The sequence below is a fragment of the Trifolium pratense genome, linkage group LG5 (genome assembly GCF_020283565.1).
Source record: "Trifolium pratense cultivar HEN17-A07 linkage group LG5, ARS_RC_1.1, whole genome shotgun sequence".
Taxonomy (NCBI): Eukaryota; Viridiplantae; Streptophyta; class Magnoliopsida; order Fabales; family Fabaceae; genus Trifolium; species Trifolium pratense.
The window spans coordinates 41,230,829-41,252,363 of NC_060063.1; the positions used below are offsets into that span (position 1 = coordinate 41,230,829).

The 21,535-nt window shown below is 30.1% G+C and overlaps 2 protein-coding genes across 4 annotated transcripts; one reads left to right on the forward strand and one right to left on the reverse strand.

Moving 5' to 3' along the window:
* The first annotated feature begins 11,372 nt into the window (after window positions 1–11,372).
* On the forward strand, window positions 11,373–13,066 carry LOC123884751 (RING-H2 finger protein ATL3-like). Its single transcript, XM_045933940.1, has one exon. It carries the CDS (start codon window positions 11,771–11,773, stop codon window positions 12,707–12,709), a length of 939 nt encoding a protein of 312 aa, XP_045789896.1. The 5' UTR covers window positions 11,373–11,770; the 3' UTR covers window positions 12,710–13,066.
* A 4,687-nt stretch (window positions 13,067–17,753) lies between these two features.
* LOC123885031 lies at window positions 17,754–20,245 on the reverse strand. 3 transcript variants are annotated; one of them, XM_045934255.1, is made up of 3 exons: window positions 20,175–20,245; window positions 18,870–19,037; window positions 17,754–18,549 (listed from the first exon to the last, which is right to left on the reverse strand). In XM_045934255.1, the coding sequence occupies exons 2-3, from the start codon at window positions 18,939–18,941 to the stop codon at window positions 18,121–18,123; spliced, it is 501 nt and encodes a 166-aa protein (XP_045790211.1). In that variant the 5' UTR covers window positions 18,942–19,037; window positions 20,175–20,245; the 3' UTR covers window positions 17,754–18,120. The 3 variants fall into 3 exon arrangements, with proteins under 3 accessions (XP_045790211.1, XP_045790210.1, XP_045790209.1); XM_045934254.1 differs by lacking the exon at window positions 20,175–20,245 and adding an exon at window positions 19,992–20,120; XM_045934253.1 differs by lacking the exon at window positions 20,175–20,245 and adding an exon at window positions 19,143–19,308.
* Between the last annotated feature and the right edge of the window lie 1,290 nt (window positions 20,246–21,535).

Genomic DNA, 21,535 nt, shown 5'->3' on the forward strand with positions numbered 1-21,535 from the left:
ATTTTATAACAAATTTAAATATTTTATTATAAATAAATTTTCTATATTAATATAATGATAACCTTAAATATTGAATAATAGACACAAACAAGCGCGGAACGCGCCCTGTTTGGCCGCTGGTAGATATAAAGAGCACACAAAAAAAATTGGCGTAGACTTTTCATAATACCAACAATTCCCTTGATTTTATTTTTTTTAGCAGCAAATTTTTTTTATTAACAAACTCACCATAACATAAGACATGGCTTTTTTTAGGACAAAAAATCTTTTATTAACAAACTCATTATAACAAAATATTTTATTAACAAACACACCATAACACAGACAGGCGCGGAACGCTCCTTGTCTGGTCGTTAGTTAAAAATAAAATAGTCAATTCTATAATAAAAAATAAAAATGAATAAAATAGTCAATAAAAAAATTATAGAAAACATAAGATGAATATGCATAAAAATATGAATATAGAAATAGAAACAATATACTATTAAATATTAATAATAATACAATAAAGTTAATTACTATTAAATTTACACGGGACCATTATATTATGGTATAAAATTTATTTATAATAAAATATTTAAAATTTTTTTATATAATATTGTTAAAATATAAGTGAAACTTTTGTGATATTTTTTGTAAAACTTATTAAATGAATAAATTTGATTATAATTATCAATGATAAATTATCCAATTTTTTATATATCTCTCACAAATAACAGTCCTGTGTATATTTTTTAATAAAAATTTAGAAATTTGATTAGGAATATTTAGGATAATTTATTAAATTTGATAGTAATTAACTTTATTATATTATCATTATTATTATTAGTTAATAGTATATTGTTTATTTTTATTTTTGATGAAAAATATTGTTTATGTTTCTATTTTTTCTTTTTACTATTATGTTTCTATTTCTATATTCCTAATTTTATGCATATTCATTTTATTTTTTCTATAATTTTTTTATTGACTATTTTATTCTCTTTTTCTTTTAATAGATTATTGAGTTGATCGTATTAATCTGTTTTGTTGCTATTTTTTTGAGTATGAATTATTCTATTTTGTTCTAATCTATAATATGTTTTGTTTATATTTTTAAGCAAATCATTTATTTGTATTTATCTTTTATTCTTTATATATATATATATATATATATATATATATATATATATATATATATATATATATATATATATATATATATATATATATATATAGTGAAATTACAATGAATGATATAAACCTTGCAACATGGTTAAAAGTAATAAGGATAAATTAGTAACTTTGATGGTAATCGATTTTAATATATTAATAGTAGATAAATAAAATTATTAAAATGACAACTATTACAGCCAGATAAATCGAATTATATACCCGACGGAGTGCAACAATTAAAACATGTTTACCATAACCCAACGGTTAAGTATTCATCTATTGTCCAGAGCATGCGGCTTCAAAATCTGTTGGTGCCAGAAACATTTTTATTTTTTTGTCCTTCTGAATTTTGAAGGATAAGTTGTGCTGACAAATACATTATGTGATTTTTATAAACGAAGAGTTAATAAAAATATATTAAATTAAATAAATCTTAATCTTCGACCTTCAGTCGGGTTACTTTGACCCGTTTCAGATTTGCAATCTCTAGCGTTAGACCCGGCCGTTTCAAGTTCATTTAGATGTTGAAAGTAACGATTAGTTACCCATAAACATCACAAAAACCATTTGCAATACAATTATGATTTTAATTTTGATTCAAATCATCTACGACAAAAAACTTAAAATTTTCAAAACTTGAAAACTAGATATTGCCACCGCCGCATATGCCACAACTGACGATGACTAATTTCACCATATCAACTGTTAATGTTACTCGATTTATTTGAAATCTTATGATGAGTTAGACTTTTTGTTTCTTTTTTTTCGTTTTCACTTTTATTATCCAATCACCTTTAAAGAATCTTGCTCACAGTTATTATTAGTAATATCCAAAACATCTGTTTTGGTCATCATGTCTTCAATGTTTTTTTCCCTTTTTTTCTCTTTGACAATTACTCACATTAATTTCATAAGATTATTATTAACTGTGAGGAATTTTTTCCGTTTTTACTCACATTAATTTCCATTTTGTAAATTATTATTAACTAAATGAGGGACTGATGTGCAATAAATAAAAAACTTCTAAGATTCACCATGAACTTGCGCTGATGTGGAATTAATTGATATTCTATTGGTCAATTAAATGGACTGCACCAAAACAGTCCAAAACAGGACTGCACCATAGAATCTCCCAAAAAATATATAATGATCACATAGCTGAAAACCCTCTTATGAGTATCCCTCATAGGTTTATACTTTATATCGGTGCTACAAATGAGAGCACATAGGCTGTTGAAGTTGAATCTTTATCCATCAAAGTGAAGATGTGGGAACCATTGGGATGTAATCAATGTATCCAATTAATTAGTCTTCTTTCGGTCTCAAAAATTTACAAATTCTTTAGTGCTTGAGTTAGAAAACAGAATTATTATTTTTTGGTAAAAGAAAGAATTATGGTCCAATGCACTTCCATTTTAATGGAAAATCATATAGAGGAAAACAGAGTTAAAGGTTTTCTCCAAAAAGTTAAAATTACACCATCATTAGGGTTGAGGATATAATCATTTTGTCCAAGAATATACTACTAAGCCAATTCTAGCACAAATTATGGCTGAAAACGTGTTTGAAAGGGCTATATTTTATGGTATAAAATGTATAATGTTTATGTCACCCATAAAAAAATGTATAATGTCACCCACTTTTGCTGTTCACCCATAATTACACCATTTAGATTTCCATCTCACTCACAAAAAAAGATGAAAATGAGCTTCTTATGGTGCATCATTTCTACCATCATGAAATTAATCAATGAGCACATGTTATATCTAATTTTAATTGTTTTTCTAGATTCTAGTATTGTTTACTATGAGTCTTGTCCGACTCAAATTAACCATTTGTTGTTTGTTGATATAACAAGAATCTCTATCTCTCAATTAATTTTAGTGTAGTCATTCTTTTTTCTTAGGCTTAGGTCATACATATTTGAATACTATATCTTCACCCATAAAAAAAAAATCATAAAAAATGCCATATAGTATATCAAAGAAAAGCCATGCAAAATAAAAAGGGAGTATTTTTTGTTGATTAAAACAATTTCATTTTGCTTAAAAAAAAAAAATTCATTTAAACAAAAAATTAAATTGATTACGTCAACAGAAGTAATATAAGAATGACTTAGTTGGAACTACAATTTGTATTTAAGTAAAGGTTTTAGTAAACTTTTTCAACAACTTTTTATTTAGGTTGATTTGGCATCAATATGATAATGCGCATTACTCATGCACGCATGTCACTATGATTTTTAATTTTATTTAGTTTATCATATGTATCTCATTGCCACTTCCTTGAATAAATTAGTATCAAATTAATTAATGAAGAAAATGTCCATTATTATCTGCAGTTGATTTCATACTCATCCAATATATATGAATTATTCTTCAAATAAAATAATATTACTACATTTCTACAACTTTGATAATGACAACCAAGCATTTCAATCCTTATTAGATACTTAGATGGAGACAACTATATTTAGGTTTTAAAAATAAACCGTTTACTTTTAAAACTTTATTAAAATATCTGAACCACAACTTGACCAACCATTGTGCTAAGAAGGGACACAACAATTAATTACAATTCCATTGGTCCGTCTTCTTGGTCCACCATATATCACGGCTTAAAACTATCAGAAATTTTAACGACGGTCGATAATATTTTTTAAAAGTTAAAATCATAATTCTTTTTTTCTTTATGGCTAAAACAACGATTTTTTATGTCAACTTAATATGACTTACATATTTATACATTTATTTATTGTTGTTTTAATTAAATTCCTTGTTCTATTTTATCTATACTAGACGCTTACTGTTGTAAAACGGTTTACTGACTTTATAAAAAACAGAAAAACGAATTTTCAAAATTGGCAACGAATTAAATTATTGGCTGAGTCGCGTACTAGGTCGCTTTCTTTAAGACGTTTCGCGGAACTACTCGAAGAAGTGCACTGTAGTATATCGACCGCGAAGTCCCCAGGATAAAACAGCCGTTTTCAAAGAAAATACCGATAAACTACTGCACTGTAGTATCGGTCAGAATAACACCAAATATGGTACGAAATATCGAACCACTCTATTGATATACGAATATCAATTCTACGGTTTACAACCGTTCAAATTTTGAAACAACAAAAATTTAACGAAGAAGAAAAAATAGAGAGGAAAGAAAGCAGTTTCTCAGAATTCAGAGAAAAAGAAAAGTGATCTAAAACTGAAGAGAGTAAGTGGTATTTATAGGCAAGCAGGGAGCTGGAATCAGAGGATTTTCAGGAGCTGAATTAGCTCAGTCAAAGTTCCAATCGTGGCACAAAAATAGGGACACGCGGGACACATCATTGTTGACCGTTTAACAGATAGAAATCCGTTCAAGACTTGGTCGAAGCACATTTAACATGTGCGAATTAAGGGACACACATAAAAGAAATTTAAATTCAAAAATCTCTTTTTTCTTAGTATTAAAAAATTAATATATCACCCAAGCCCAAGCCCAAGCCGAGCCGAGCCGAGCCGGCCGGTCGGACGGACGGCGGCGGCGCGCGCGTGTGATATTCGACATTGTGTGTGGTCTCCCTTTCTTACAAAAGTGGGTACCCCAAGGGCACACCCTTGGTTGCCAACTTGTGATATATAAACACTACCAAGTGGTGTGATTTTTCCAATGTGGGACTCAAAAGAGTCTTTTTTCAATTCACACTTCACATGGTTCTAACAAATGTGTTTACTTCAATACCAAGTTTCCTCTTATTCCTTCATCATGTTCCAACACTTACCCGTGCGATGCACGGGTCTTATGCTCTATTTTATATTATAATGTCAAAAAATTATTTGTATAAGTCGTAATTTAAAATTGAAATAATAGGTATTATCAAAATAATAGTAACAATAAAAGTTATCTAATTGTGATATAGATGTTAAATATGTATTTATACATTTAAAAAACTTATTTATTTATACATCACATTTGAAGTTACTTTGGTATTTTCTTCGTTAACATTGGTTAACAATATTTTTAACTCATTCTTTAAAATAACTTTGAAAATGACAACATATAATTGACCATGAAAAACAATTGGCGTTGAATAATGCATGATTCTCAGTTGGATAAACTACTTCATTATCGAATTTGTCATTTATATTAATTTGAATTTCATTGGAGCAAAGATAAACCAACTTAATTCATTCTCAAAATCGAATATGATAAAAATCATGCCGGACATACCAACCATTAGTAATTTTTTTTTTTTTTTACTAACATTAGGAAATAGTCCTAACAATTGACCAACTCCTTATATACACAAATAATGGACAAAAGATTATTAGCAAAAACATTAACTATTTTGAACAAAAAACAATAAAATACACAAAATAATAAAATTAAAATGGATAATAACCAAAAACAATTATAATTATAATTATAATTATTAGTACCACACATTAAATGGATGTAAGTGATGTGGCTAAATGAAAAGTTTTGATTGGTTTGTGGATTAAGGTTTAGATAGACAATTGGACAACTATCTAGGATTTATATATATAGATATATCTTTTTTGAGGTAGTAGCACTTTGCTACTCCTCCTTTTTGGCTAAAAAAAAAAAATTGATATTGAAGTCTTATTTCAATCGTAAAAATAAAGATAAGAATTAACTTATACTCTCTCCGGCCTTAATTATGAACAATTTTCTTTGGTAGTAAAGAAATAAAAAATTACATTATGAATTTTATCAGGCCTATGCGGCCATGGGATTGAATCCTTCATTAACAAATTATATATTGTCATGCAAAATCTAAATAGTTTTTTAGCTTAATTTTATTTTGATTTTTTTTTTATCTTAGATGGAGTGATAATTCACTAAAATTAAACTCACATATAATTGTGAGATCCCGGATTCAAACCCAGATTTTGACGTCCAACCTAAAAATTTCGACATTTTGTCAGTTAAATTACAACTTATGGAATGATTTTCTATTTTATTATACTCGCAAAAATAGTCTACGTTTTAAAATTAAACATTTTGGTCTTCATGTTGAGACTTCTAAGACAACTTTAAAACTGTGAGCGTGGATCATCAAACACTTCTACTCGACACATCAACACAATATTATCATTTTGAATACGATGAGAAAATATAACTTTTGGGTCCAAAAGTCACCATTTTAGACAAATATTATCATTTTTCGGACAAAAAGATGGGATAGGACCCAAAATTGGGACAAATATGATACTTGATGGATCGATCATTTCAATTTAAAAAAGAATAGATTATTTTTGTGAGCGTGATAAAATAAGGGAATAAATATGCAATTAGATAAGAAATTTTTCAATAATTTAATTCAATGTGGCGCTTACGTACGTGTGAAACTCTTTAAATAATTTAATCAAATGTTACGCCTATGTGTCTTCTCTTTACAACCTAAAAGTACATGATTTGATTCCCACTAACAACAAAATATTTTAATTTGACTTTAATTTTTCTTTTTTGTCATTCCTTTTTTTTAACATTTATTGTTAAAAAATATAGATATTAGGATTGCCTTTAATTTGAATTACATACAAGATTACATTGAATTTTTTATCATTTATTCAATGCATTGTCAAACAAAAAAAAAAACGAATAAGATAACAAAACAAATAATTCAAATAAACAATGTAACTCAGCCTATATAGCTTCTAATGGTTCATATTAGGATTAGGATGAATGATTAGTACATATTAAGATTATGATAAGTAACATAAAACAAATATTAGTATAAGTTTTAGGAAATAAAATCAGAGTTTGATTGTTATATAAAAATTAAGTTAGTTATATATCTTATATTTCTTGGTTTTTTTTTTCCATAATGTTAATGGATTAATGCTGAGCTATTTCTTTAATTACAATTACGATCTATAATTTATAAAAAAAAAACCTAATTTTTATATAACAATATTATGTAGAAACAATATTCAATCTTTTTTTAGTCAAATTACAAGTCACAGACATTTTTGGTTGTAAAGAGGTTGTCTCGATTAAGATGTAATACCTAAGGTTATAGTCTTAATTGTTTAACTTTTTACAAGAACTTTATTTAGTTCTTCACAACGTAAGAAATTACTCTCTTCTATTAGATCAAATCACTCTTGAAATTTTAATTGAACTTTTTACAAAAATAGTTAAGACGTGAGACTTAAAAATATGGTCTCAATTGCTTTACTTTTTACACGAACTTTATTTATTTCTTCACACTATAAGAGATCACAATCTTCCGTTAGAACAAATTTCTTTCGATATTTTGATTGATATTTTACAAAAATAATTAAGTTGTTAGACCTAATTAAGATTATGATCTCAATTGTTTTACTTTTTACACGGGTTTGATTTAGTTTTTCTCTTCATCAGAGATTATCCTCTTCCGTTAGATCAGATCTCTTTGAATATTTTCATTGAACATTTTACAAAAATAATTAAGACGTGATGCCTAAGGTTATGATCTAAAGTGCTTTACATTTTACACGGTTTGATCTAATTATTCATACCGAAAGAAATTATTTCCTTCTGTTGGATTAAATCACTCTGATTGTAGAAAAAAAGATTAAATCACTCTTGAAATTTTAATTGAACTTTTTGCAAAAATAATTAAGACGTTGATCTTAAGATTATTGTCTCAATTGCTTTACTTTTTACACGGACTTGATTTTGTTCTTCAAATTGTAAAAGATTACCCTATTTCGTTTTACCAAATTTCTTTCAAATAGGGTAAGAGATTACCCTATTTGATTTTGTTGTCTCAATTGCTTTACTTTTTACACTGACTTGATTTAGTTCTTCACACCGTAAGATATTACCCTATTTTATTATGTCAGATTTCTTTGAATATTTTAATTGAATTTTTTAGAAAAAAAATAAATTAAGACGTGAGACTAAGATTGTGGTCTCAATTGCTTTACTTTTTACGCCGACTTCATTTAATTCTTCACACCATAAGTGATTAACCTCTTCTTCATATCAAACTCCTTTTGATATGTTTATTGAAACTTTTTACATAAATAATTAAGATACGAGACCTAAGATTATGATATATGTTGCTTTACTTTTTACACAGTCTTGATTAGGTTCTTAATCCCATAAGAGATAACCCTCTGTCGTTAGAACAAATCTGTCTTGATAGTTTAATTGAACTATTTACAATTACAACAACAAAAATTCATCAAATTTTTGCAACAAAATAAAATAATTAGCAAGACAATAATAATATACATATATTTGTACATTAACGTCTAAAATTATTATTTCTAACAAAAGAAAAGTCCAAAATTATTATATTTTTATGAATGCAAGCTAACTCATGCATGACGTTGATTTGAACCCCCAATTTTTCAATTCTAAAACATTCATTAATTATATATATTACAAGTGTTTGTTAATTTTTTAAAAAAATTGAATTTCTAGCCCGTGCTTGGCACGGGTGTCCAAACTAGTGTTAATATATGTCCTTAAGAAACGAATATGAAAAAACTTCTTCTTCTTGTACCAAAAAAAAACGAATATGAAAAAATTATTTTAAAATTTATTTAATATTTTAAATATTTATATTATTAAATACAAAAAAATTATATTTAATTACTTTCAAATATGTCAGGGCCGGCCTAAGGGTAAAACAACTCAAGCAGGGATTTTAAGTCTGTGGAAGAGAACAAAAATTAGTACTAAGAAAAAAAGTTCCTTATAAGTCATACGTTTATTAGTTTATAGTAAGAAAATACAACGGAGAAAACAAATTATAAAGATGAGACAACAACTTCGCAACTCTTCTAAAATTCAAACAATTATTTTTATCTTCACTTTAGACCTTATATAGTGCCCGAAATATGTCAATAGGATACATGTTGGAAAGATAATTACTTTAAAAATCTTATAATTACTTAAAAAGTTGAGATGCATGCAAAATCAAGAATCCATGGTTTGCTAGATGGCCAACACTATCTAAAAGTTGGGTCAAATATTGAAGTTCAAATGTCAATTTAATAGCAAGTTGTGTTAATCCAATACATTATCACTTATGATAGATGGCTTAATTAGTTTTTGTTTCTCTTTCAACCCATTTTTTAAGTTGAAAAATCCAAATTCAATTCCTTTTTAGTAGATATAAATTCATTAGACAGGTCAAGGGGAAGTTAAATCCCTATCATTAACAAGCCTAATTAGCAATTAACAAAATAAAGGTGTAACAAAGATCCCGTGAATTGTCTTGGAGCAGTTGATGAAATGACAAAATGGGGTTAGAAAGTCAGAATTTTGAACCCACCCCTTTATTCTTTCTTTTGAAGTGAATAGTAGTATTAGTATTTTAATGACTGTATTGTCTGTATTCAAGTTCAATTTTTCAACTTTGTGAGTTTGTGTTCTATTCAATTTGTGACTCTATATCTTTTAAAATTATTTTACAAATTTGTTTTCTATTAAGAATTTATGATAATACATTAATATTGTTGATAACAAAAAAAAAATGTGTGTTAAGGATCATTTGCTATTATCACGAGGTTGAACAATAAATGGCAGATTTGAAAGGATTTGCTCGAAAGATCGAAAGTTGTGATGCCCTCAATGCAGAGATGTGGGGAATGTACATTTGCATATATTTGGTTTGGGAGCACAGGATCACTCGCCTAATAATGGAGAGTCATTCTAAGATGTTGGTTGACATGGTAACAGGGACCTACAACATCAATGGAAACACACCCGTTTTGATTAAGCGCAATCGTGACTTCATGGTTTTTTTTGAACAAGCGTGACTTCATGGTTTTGAATTGACATATTTAAATAAAGCATTTTTGGCGTGAAGGAAATATATGTGCGCTGATTGGTTGACTAATTTAGTGTAACCATGAGTTCTTTCAATGTTCATGTTATGAAAATTTCTCTTTCAGCGCTTCAAAGTTCTATCTTTGATGACATCTTCGAAACTGCATGCCTAGAAGAATTCGTTTAATTTCGTAGTTTTTTGTTAAATTTTACCCTCTTTTTTTACCAAGAACAAAATATTGTGTTGCTAATTAACTTCAAAAGAAAAATAAAGATCATGTTGCTAACATTATTTTATAGTTTTTGATAATATACATGAAATAAGCAAATGTTTCCCTCGTGATGGTAGAACGTAAGGGTGCTCAAACTAATATGATTCAAATAAAACTACAATTAAATAAATTTTTTTCTTTTCTGTATGACGCAGTTACTGCAAATAAATAAATAAATAAATAAATAACTTGCATAAAATTGATAGTTATTGTACGTGTTTGAATGTTTTTTTATGAAAATAGTTTGAATCATTTTTTAATTCTTAATTGTTACTGAGCTATCTAAAATAAATCCAAAATAAATCCATTTGAATATTGAAAAATAAATCCAAAATAAACCTCCTTAATTTAGACCAAACCAAATCAATTTTTTTAAATTAGTTCTCTAAAACTATTTTTTTTTTTAAATGTAATATATATTAATAAAGACAAAAGTGAAATATGGGGTCAAGTCAAACCCTCAAAAACTAACAAAAACTATAACTAGGAAGGCCAAGTCTATTCCTAGTAAGCTACTCTCTGCACAAATAGGAGGTGAAGTCCACCAAGTGTATTCATTCATAGCCAAACCTAAAGAAGCAAGCTTATCCGCGCAGTGATTACCCTCCCTATAAATATGAGATATCAAAAGATTCATCTAGCTAGCTTTAACCAAACAGTTCTTCCATCTGAATTTTAGTTGCCAAGGCACAATGCTAGGTGACTTAATAGACAAGAAAACTAACATAGAATCACTCTCAATCCACAACTGATTCCATTGTCTATCAAATGCACATTAAATAACAAGAATGGCTCCTATTAGCTCAGCAAAAAGAACATTGTTGATACCTAAATTCAATGCAAATCAGCCAACGGATTCACCTCTATAGTTTCTAAAAATACCCACACAAGCAGTTGGGCCAGGATTCCCTAAAAATACTCCGCAAATTGTATTTTAGATCAGACAAAAATTGGTCTAAATTACACCGCAAAAACTCCAATAAGATACAGAAAGTATTAAATATAAATTTTGAAAAGTACAAATACAAATAAAATTAGTTTATTTAGTAAAAAAATATACAAATAAAATTAGTAAAAGGGACAATTTTTCTCCAAAAAAGTTAAAATTGAAAGTGAAATGAGAAAGTAATTACTAGTCATTTGTACTATCCAAACAAGTCTTTGACCATTGACTTCAATGCCATCACCTTCTTCCTTATGTTCAGAGACAAGTCCAAGTCTTTAGTCAAATCTTCACCTTCAACCTTATTCTTCTTCTTATTCCATTCACAAAATTTCTCTTTATCTAGTACCAATTTTTTCTAACCCAATTCACAAACCAAACTCAAATTTTCCTTCTCTTTCTCATTTTCATTTTCACACCCCCCTTTATTCTGCAACACCCTCTTCTCCATTTTCAATTTCCCTTCAAAATTCAGAAACTTTACACTGATTTTTCATCTGGGTTTTCTCCATTCGTGTTTAAATTCAATTGGGGTGTTCTTAAATTTCCATCTAAACCCTAAAGTTTCCATCTTTACAAAAATTCATTTTCACAGGTAACAAGCAAAAAAAAAAAAAAAATCATGGGTGCAACTGCAATATCAGGAACAAGTGATACATTGGGTGAATCTAATGCAATTGAATTAACAGGAAAAATCATGGTGGTTGCTATAATTTTTCTGTTCATGGTTGTTATGTTTGTTCTAATACTTCATCTTTATGCTAAATGGTTTTGGTGGCGTTTTGAGGAAAGAACAGTTCCTCAACCACAAAACCGCCGTCGTCGTCGACGGCGGTTTGTTTTTGCTCCTGGTCAAGATCCTGTTGTCTATGGAACTCACCAAATTGGTCTTGAAGCTTCAATTCTTAAATCTTTGCCTGTTTTGGTTTTCAAACCTGAAGATTTCAAAGATGGTTTAGAATGTGCTGTTTGTCTTTGTGATATTGTTGAAGGAGAAAAAACAAGACTTTTACCTAAATGCAATCATGGGTTTCATTTAGATTGTATTGATATGTGGTTTCAATCTCATTCTACTTGTCCTCTTTGTAGGAATTTAGTTTCTGTTGAATCCTCAAATGGTGAAGAGAAAGAGATGAATGTGTTAGTTTCATCAGAAAATGGTGAAAATTTGAGTCCTATGAATGGTTTAGAGTCTTCAAATTTTCCTACAAATGTATTGGTTTGGGGGAATCATCAAACACAAGTTAATTCTTTTAGTGTTTGTTTGGATGAAGGAAGTTCTCAACAACAATCTTATTCAACATCATCATCATCATGTTCTTTAGATGGTGAAAATGTTAACAATAGTAGATGTAATGGAAATGGAATGTTGGTGATTGATATACCACAAAATGAGTTTAGTTCTTCCTCTTTGTCATCTTTTGATAGTAGATGTGTTGAAGATGAAATGAAATCACCAATGTCATCAAGGTTGAGATCATTTAAGAGGCTTTTAAGTAGGGACAAAAAGTTAAATCCTTCAAGTCCTAGTTCTATGGATGTTGAACTAGGCTCGAGCTAGCAGAGACTTCTAAAATCGTTATATTGCAGTCACAATTGCGGGATTTCTAAAACTGTTATATTGCGGTCGCAATTGCAGTTGGGGACTGTAATTTAAGAGTTATGCTACTTTCCTTCCAATACTTGTGCACATAATGATGGTTAAGGATTGATGCTATATATGATGTCTTGTTATTTATTCAATTTAATTTTTTGTTAATATATGTGCTAGCACATTAAGTGAATCATTTGAAGTGATTATATTGTATAAATGACAGGTTATTTAGTTTATTCAGAAGATGAGATTTGTAGTGTTATTGTTAACATTTTGAACTTGCAATTAGTTTGACTACTTTTATGGATGAAATGGAATGAAATACATACATTTTGAACTTGCAATTAGATTCAAATTTTTTTCCTAGTTTCAGATGGGATCATTATAGATTGTGGGTTGTGGCAAGAGATAAAGTTCAGATATGATGCTGATTGTGCTCCTAAAAATGAATAGAATTTGAGAAAGATTAGGCTTTGTTTAGAATTTGAGAGAGCATGCAAAGGCATTACAATAGTCAATAGTGGCTGAAATTTCAATTAGGTTAGCACCACAACCACTAACAATCATCTGTCGTACATCCTAAATTATTTTAAAAGAATAAAAATAAAATATAAAGAAAGTTTGGGGGACTCCAAACTCAAAGATAAAACAAAGGAAGAAACAAAGAGCACTCATTACATGGTGTAGAGTGAATATTCATTACATGAGTTTAAATATGTAGTAGTTTTGTCCATAAGTAGCTAAAATGGTAGTGATGAATCCTCATCATGACATGTTATCTGAGCATGTTTAAGGCGATTTCTAGGAAATAATGTAAAGAAGTTGAGTATATTGAGTGAAATTTAGCCGTATATTAGATTGAGTGTTGCGCAAGCAAAACAGGGGAATAAGTGAGTTCATACTGCGCCAGGGCGCAGGAGGTTGCGCATGGCGCAATGCTAACTCTTTTTCAGACTCATCTTCCCCTGAAGGCTGCGCCATGGCGCCAACTGGCTGCGCATGGCGCAATGGAGAGCTATTTAATTAGGTGTTTTCTCTGTAGGCTGCGCCATGGCGCCACAAGGCTGCGCATGGCGCATTGTTGAGCTTTGGTTGATGGAAACTGCACTGTAAGCTGCGCCATGGCGCAGGGAAGCTGCGAATGCCGCAATGTTGCCTTGTTTAGGAAGTTTCCAACGCTGTAAGCTGCGCCACGGCGCAGAGGAGCTGCGCATGGCGCATGATGAACACCTGAGAATTGATTTCTTGATCTGGAAGCTGCGCCACGGCGCAAGAGGCCTGCGCCACAGCGCAGCTGTAACTGCCTCTTTGCGCCAGGGCGCAGGGGCCTGCGCATGGCGCAGGTGCGATTATTATAAATACTTGTTCTGTTTTCTGGTGCAGGTTCGACTTTTTTTAGATCCGGAATTGAGAATCAAGCTCTATCTTGTACTTTCCTCTACTCTTTTAGCTGAAGATGATGAAGATAATGCTCGATGAAAGCCAGCTGGTGATTATGTGCAAGATCATGGCACACTAAGCACCAAGATTGGGAGTTGGAGGTGAAGACTATGGATCAAGCTCTCGCGTGAATTCTTCCTCAATTGTAATCGGTTTAGTTTATTCAATTCAGAACTTCTTAGATTGTAATGCTTTTGTGTCTTTTAGCTAATTACACAAATGATTTTAACAATTGAATGCATGTGAGAATATGATTTAGTTGTAGAATTGAGAATTATGAGTAATCAATTTGTGTTTAAGAGATTGAATGTTAATTGATTATGTTAATTGAATCCTGTTTGTCAAAACCTCAAAGAATCACAAATCACTTAAGAGAATAAGGATTTGTGATTGATTGAGAGAACTGGATTGCAAGAGATTGAATCCACTTATAATCGATTGTGTGTGAATTCGCGTGTAGCTTGTGAAGTAGTTTGATCCGAAAACTCTCAATCATTTCAAAACCGTTGAAACTAAGAAATCATAGATTCTTCTGAAAATTAATCCCCAATCATGTTTAAAAATAGTGTGTTAAAATACGATATTCGCGATACGAATTCATCCAATCCCTGAGGACGATAACTCTTAATTGTACTACTTGACATCCTTCGTACACTTGCGAAAAGATTCATCAGGTAGCTACCAGTACCAGAGATACTATTGAAGTGGTCGGGGTTCAAATTCCGGATTTCACATTTCTCCACATTTAATTGTGTGAGAGTCTAGCCACTAGGCTACTTGAAAAAAAAATATGTAGTAGTTTTTTTTTTTTTTTTTTAAGTTTTGGGTTTGATTTAATTCAACCTATAAAATAAAATCGTAAATGATGATTGGTTCTATTTATAAACTCATATTCAGGCATTATTTTATCTGTTATTTTTAAATTTAAATATTTGGTTTAGAAAATTTTGTCATTGAAGAAATTATCGCGTCGAATCGCGGATGAGATCGCTTTTTTTAAAATGTTTTGTGACACTGTTTAAAATTGTGCAAGATAGACAATCAACCACGTCATCTTTAGGATAAAACAGCTCAGTTCAAACTGATACTAAATAACTTCTGCACTGAAGAAATTGGTCAAGAATTACACCCTCTGACTAATATGGCCACTCTGATATGGTATCAAACCACTCAAATATGGCGCATCGACCACCCTAAAATAAACAGAAAAGAACAAACTTGTTCAGCACACACAATAAAAATGTATGCACTTATAACATACAAAAAACTTATAATTGATTATTGGGTCTAACTCATCCTTAAAAAACCGGCTTGTAAGGTGATGATTGTCTTTACTTTATAAACACATATGTCATCTCGCAACCGATGTGGAACTTGTTAACACCCCCGCTCACATCCAGCGCTATTGGGCTTGAGGCGCGAATATAAATAGTGGATCGCCCGATCAGTAGTTGACAGCAGTCCAGTGGATCGTGGATAGACTCTAATACCATTTTATAATTGAGTAAGCACTAATTATTAAAAATAATTAAATTATTTTTTCAATTTCAGATATTAAAAAATTAATACATCAAGAGTTATAACGTTTTTTCCTGTGGAATTTATTGATTTTTTTTCTTTCTAAATTCACATTATACACATTAATTTTCAACACTGTTCATTTCTTACTAAATTTCAAACAACTTTCCACCAAATTTCAACCTTGTTCCAACATATTGAATAATGTGATTTTGAATAAACACTTTTTTAGTACATGATGATGATACCTTTACCTTAGAACACGGATTAGAAAATAAATGAATAAATTAGTAGCCAATTTCAACATCAATACAGCATATAAGCTAATGTTTAAGGTAGGAGTTCACCCTCTATTCTATTGTTTAGATTCCCCTTTCTCAACTCTCAAACTCAAGGGACCCAAATCCGACAAAAATGTTTTCTTACAAATAATCTTTTATTCTCAAATATAATCTCTCAAAAAATTATTTTTGTTGACTATTTAATATGCATACCATATTTATCATTATTACTATTATTATATATGATTGGGAAATTTTGTAAAAATAAAAAATCGGAAAAATATATTATCCATCTTAAAATAACTAATATTTATTCCTACCTTAATATTTAGATTCTCTTAATTTATAAAAAAAAAATGTGAGTGGTTAAGTCTCATATAGAATGTGAAAAAAAATATTAGATTTATAAAAAAAGTGACTCATTCACCTAAGGTTCTGTTTGACCCTACTTTATTCTTTTCCTTAAAAGTAGTAAACAAGTAAAAAATTGTGTTTGACCAAATTTCTCCTTATTTTCTACTTCTGTACTTTATTTCTATGATTCTTTTAAGGAGAAATATGGTCAAATACAATTTTCTACTTCTCATGTGACATCTCACTCTCTTGTGATCTTGGAACATTTGACCCGATTTTTCGCTTACCCAACACATTTACCGGCTTATTTTAATATATTGATTATTATTTTTTTAATAATACTCTCTAATTATATTATTTGCATCACTCATGATTCAATATCTTCAACTTTATATTTTTACGATAAAAGTGAAGAATATTTTAGTAAAATAATTTTCTCTCTTATTTCGGTTTCCTAGACAATGGCAGGCACATGTCCATTTTTTTTGTTAATAATGTTGTCTTTTCTTTTTCACACATCCCTTGGTTATTGACTATTGCTACCCAATATAGTACTACCTTTAGTTTTTTCCTCCTAACCTTGACCCTTTAGGTGATTCACACTGTGGATCAAAATCATATGGCTTAAATTTTATATCTATCTTTTAAAAAATTACTGTATTTATCATTTTTTTTAAAATTTGGAGAAGGGGAATTTAAAATTAAAGTAATTGACTAATCGTTAATAGGTTCTGTGGTGATTGGCGTTGAACTTGGTAGGAATGACCGCGGTTCAATCCCCCGCAACTGCGATCGGGAGAAGGATGAAACTACTTGATGTCATAACTAACCCCTGAATTAGATTCAACTGGTGGTGAAAGCCAAAAAATAAAATAAAATTGAAGTAATTGGATTTTTTTAATACAAGATTTGAGTCATTAGATTTGCCCCTTCTGTACAAAGTACAGGCAAAACATTATAGTATGTGATTTGCAGGTCACATGTAGTAGACAACCTTGAAAGTAAAGCAAATTGGAGTCTCTTGCCTTCATAATGCCTAATTTTTGTCAAAGCCTCAATGCCTTATTGTGTGCTTCCACTTTACCTAAAGTAATCAAAACTTGTAAGATCTTAACCTCTAAGAAACCCCTTTCCATGTAAATTTTACTATATACCTAATGGCGAATAGATTCTGTCTCATGAAAATTTTCTCCATTCGAATTTAGACCATTCATATTTTTTTGTTTGGAGGTTATTCAATGATAAAAAAATTGAAAAGTCGAGATCACAATTGGAGCCCCTCCAGTGGAGTTGACACCAAAGACTGAGACTATTGCAGAGCAACGTGATAGGAATGACACACGGTTAAAAATTGAAAATTCGAATCAAATATTATAAAAAAAATAAATAAATAAGTCGAACCAAACATATGCTAGATGTTAATTACTTAGTCTGATTTTGTTTTTCCTTAATCAAATACTACCAAATACAAATCATATTCAAAGTAAAAAAAGTACAAAATCATTCTTCTTGCTAGGGTCTTTTCTATTGCATTAGTCAGCAAAAATCTCTCAACAAAGCCAATGCACAAGACCCCATTCTTTTAGCCAAAGATTAACCAGAATTTGCACTAACAGACGTGAACTCCGGATATGACACTGACACTAATACGTAGATATTGATAATTTAAGAAAATAAAATGATCGAATGTAACAAAATATGTCAGTATCTTGTCCGTGTCAGACAATGATACGTGTCGCCTTCAATCTAAAGCGTTCAGTGTTACATAAATAGTGATACAAAGATTCAACTAACCAGATAAAGGGGACCATAGTTTCGAACAGGATGCGAACTATTTTGTTCATCTAGAGTCATATAAGGTATCTCATTCTCTTCTATCTTTGTAGGTTTAAACAAACTTGTCATTAGAGGTCCAGAAAATGGACGCTTCTGTTGTTTTCCATGATCATAACCTTTGTAGGAGTTATGAACTGGACCAGAAACATGACCATGTTTTTTCTCAGAAACTTTTGATTTAGGATTGTTGTTGGACTTAGATGTTTCTTGAACCTTGTTTTTCTTATCAAATTTCAACCATGAAGTCAATAAACTTTTCCATGATTTCTTTCTTTTGGTCTCTTTCTCTGATCCTGGTTTTTTAGATCCTTCTTCAGGGTACACTGATGAACTCTTTAGCTTTGATTCATGTCCATGTTCCTTTGCTTCCTCCAAAAACTAGTAAAAGACAAAACAAAAAAATATATAGTGAGAACTATGTCCATGTTTCGCGCGTGTTTAGATAAGCGGTGAGTTTGACAGAATCACAATGTGCCAAAGTGGATTCCGACAAAAACTACATTTTATAGCTTCAACAAAATCACAGTGATTTCGCCAAAGTCAGTGGCAATCCAAACTCGCACGAAACTTTCACATTGTAGAATCACACAAAACTAAATACTTATACAAATTACAAACCCTGTAATTCTGACAAACTCACCGTAAATCCAAACATGTATTAACTACGATAAAAACCAACAATTGAAAAAAATTAGTACCATGGAAAAGTCTTGATGCAGATCAAATCCATAATCATCAAAATGGCTTGGTTGTGCTGAAGATTTGTTCATGATTATCAACAAAAACCATAAACTTGAGAAGAATAAAATTTGCAAGCTATGAAGACCTCAAGAGAAACTCTTGTTTGGTATGATATGTTACTTCAGCTACACAAAAGAATAATGTCTGATTGTAAAAAACAGCATTAAAATGAGAAATAATAGCTTCTAACCTTTTACAGCAAATTAATACACATGAGATTTGGAATTTACTATGTTGAATGTACAAAAGGGAAACTTCAACAACTCTTCAAAAGATATCAATATCACATGGTGAGATATGGAAATGACAGGAACTATAAAAGGTATTGCAATTTTGAACTTTTCATTCACTTTTTTCTTATGAAAGAAGAAATTGCCTGAATATGAAGGTGCATTAATACAGTGATGATTTGTCTTATATAACACAGTACATCAAAATTAAAGATTCTCTGTATCAGATCAAATTACTTGAGTAATATCTATTGCCAATAAAAATAATAACAAAATTGAATCATTCGGGAGAACCCGAATACAAATTCAATTCATGAAATGAATAATTTATTGGCCAGATTTTACTTATTTCGTCCCTTACTTAAGAACTAGAGGATTAACACAGAAAAAATACTAACAAAATGGTAAAAAAAATCCATGAAAATATTGTAAAAATATAAAATCAAATAAGATAAAAAAAATGGCAGATGAAATTCATTTGAGGAGAGTCTAGTCTCATAATAGGTTTAGAGATTCATAAAAGTTTGTAATCACCAATATCTGCGGATAAAATAAACGAGTATTTCTTGTACACGCAACCGGACAGGGTTAAAGTATATGTACATGTACCCTATTGACTTTTAACAAAAATAACTGTACTGTTTCATTTGTATTTACCCGTGAGGGTATGAAGCGGCCACATGTAAATTTATTATCAAACGAGTACGATAGTCAGAGATTAGTGCCCGTGAATATCCATTGACATCTCTAGATTTTTAGGGAACTAAGTTATTTGCCAAGTAATTGGAAGAACAAAAGGTGAAGGTGAGTTGAGTCCAGAGACTCGGCAAGACTAAAGAAATTACTTACATATTACTCACTAACAACGTCTTCCTATCGGCAACAGAAGTTAAACTATAGCTTCTTACGAACTAGACCAACATCGAGCAACTTTTTTTTTTTTAGTGTATCAAGAACCTTAATTGTAGAATAAATTTTGATCATATCCTATACAAAATATCAGCAAAAACTATTCTAAATGGATGAAGTTACCTCTCAAAGAAGAACTGAAAGTTATTGAATTAATTGGAGTTAGATTATGAAAGTAACGTTTAGCAACAGAAGTGGAGAAACATTATTAATCATTATGGTGTTACAATTTCTTCCCTCATTTGGGACCATATTTAATCAATCCGTTTTACTTTACCTTTGCTTTTTGAAGCTGTTGGAAGCTCGAAGTAATAGCAAGCGTTAATCCTACAACAAAATACAAGTATCGTCACATAAAATTCTGAAATCCACCATATTTCTGAAATTCACCCGAATAATTTGGAATTCACCAAACTTAGAAAAATCTCTATAATTTTATTGAATGAAAATGTTGCGCTAGAATAGTTTATCTTAGGAAAAATAAAAATATAACAAATTTGCCTAAAAGATAGTTAAAAAAAATAACATCTAGCTAAAATAAAAATATAACAAATCTACCTAAAAATAGTAAAAAAAAATAACACATTTAGCTAAAATAAAAATATAACAAATCTAAATCCCCAAAAAAAAAAAATATAACAAATCTAGCTAAAATCAAATCTGCACTATTTTCGTTTATGCGTCACTTCATCTTCAATTTCTTTCTTTTTATGACAAAAAAAATTCCTTTTTTTTAGCCAAAAAAGTCTTCTTTTTTTTTGATAATTATGAAGGAAAAAAAAGTCTTTAGCCAAATTAATTTTTTATTCATTCATGCTCTTTTAAAAAATAAAAAATTACGGCACTTCTTCTCTTCGTCTCCACATTTTCTTCTCTTCGTCCCATTTTAATGCTATCGTTTAACATTCATCATTTTCCTTCCTTCGTCTCCATCATGAGTTTTGCTTCTAGTAATCCAAAAAATGAACAAGTAAGCCACTCAGAGGGGGCGCCGGACGTGGCCATTTCGAGTATAATCCACCGGAAGAAACTTCAAACAAGTAAGCTAAAACTCCAAATAGGCAAGAAACATCGATTGTGGGTTACTCGTCTATTAATAGGTAAGGTGGCAAAAAAAAATCTCTCTTTGATAATGATTCTACTTGTCCTTGTCTCCGTCAAAGGGATCCGTCAAATTCATAATTGCTTTGAAGTTTCATCCGGACAAACAAGCTTACCGCCTTTCTGAGAAAAGTGAAGCTGCAAAGGAGGCAAAGAAGGATGAAATAGAAACAAATTTCATGGCAATCCAGAAGGCATATGAAGTGTTGATTAGTCTCGTAAATATTCTCAAGCACGAACCTTTGTTCTAGTTGCAAGACACAGCCTTTATTAATAACATAGAGACTAAATACATCATATTTTAGGAGGGTGTATTGGATTGAGATTTTATGAGACAATTTTGGCAAAAAAAAGTCTTGATGATTTTATGAGATTTTGTTGGA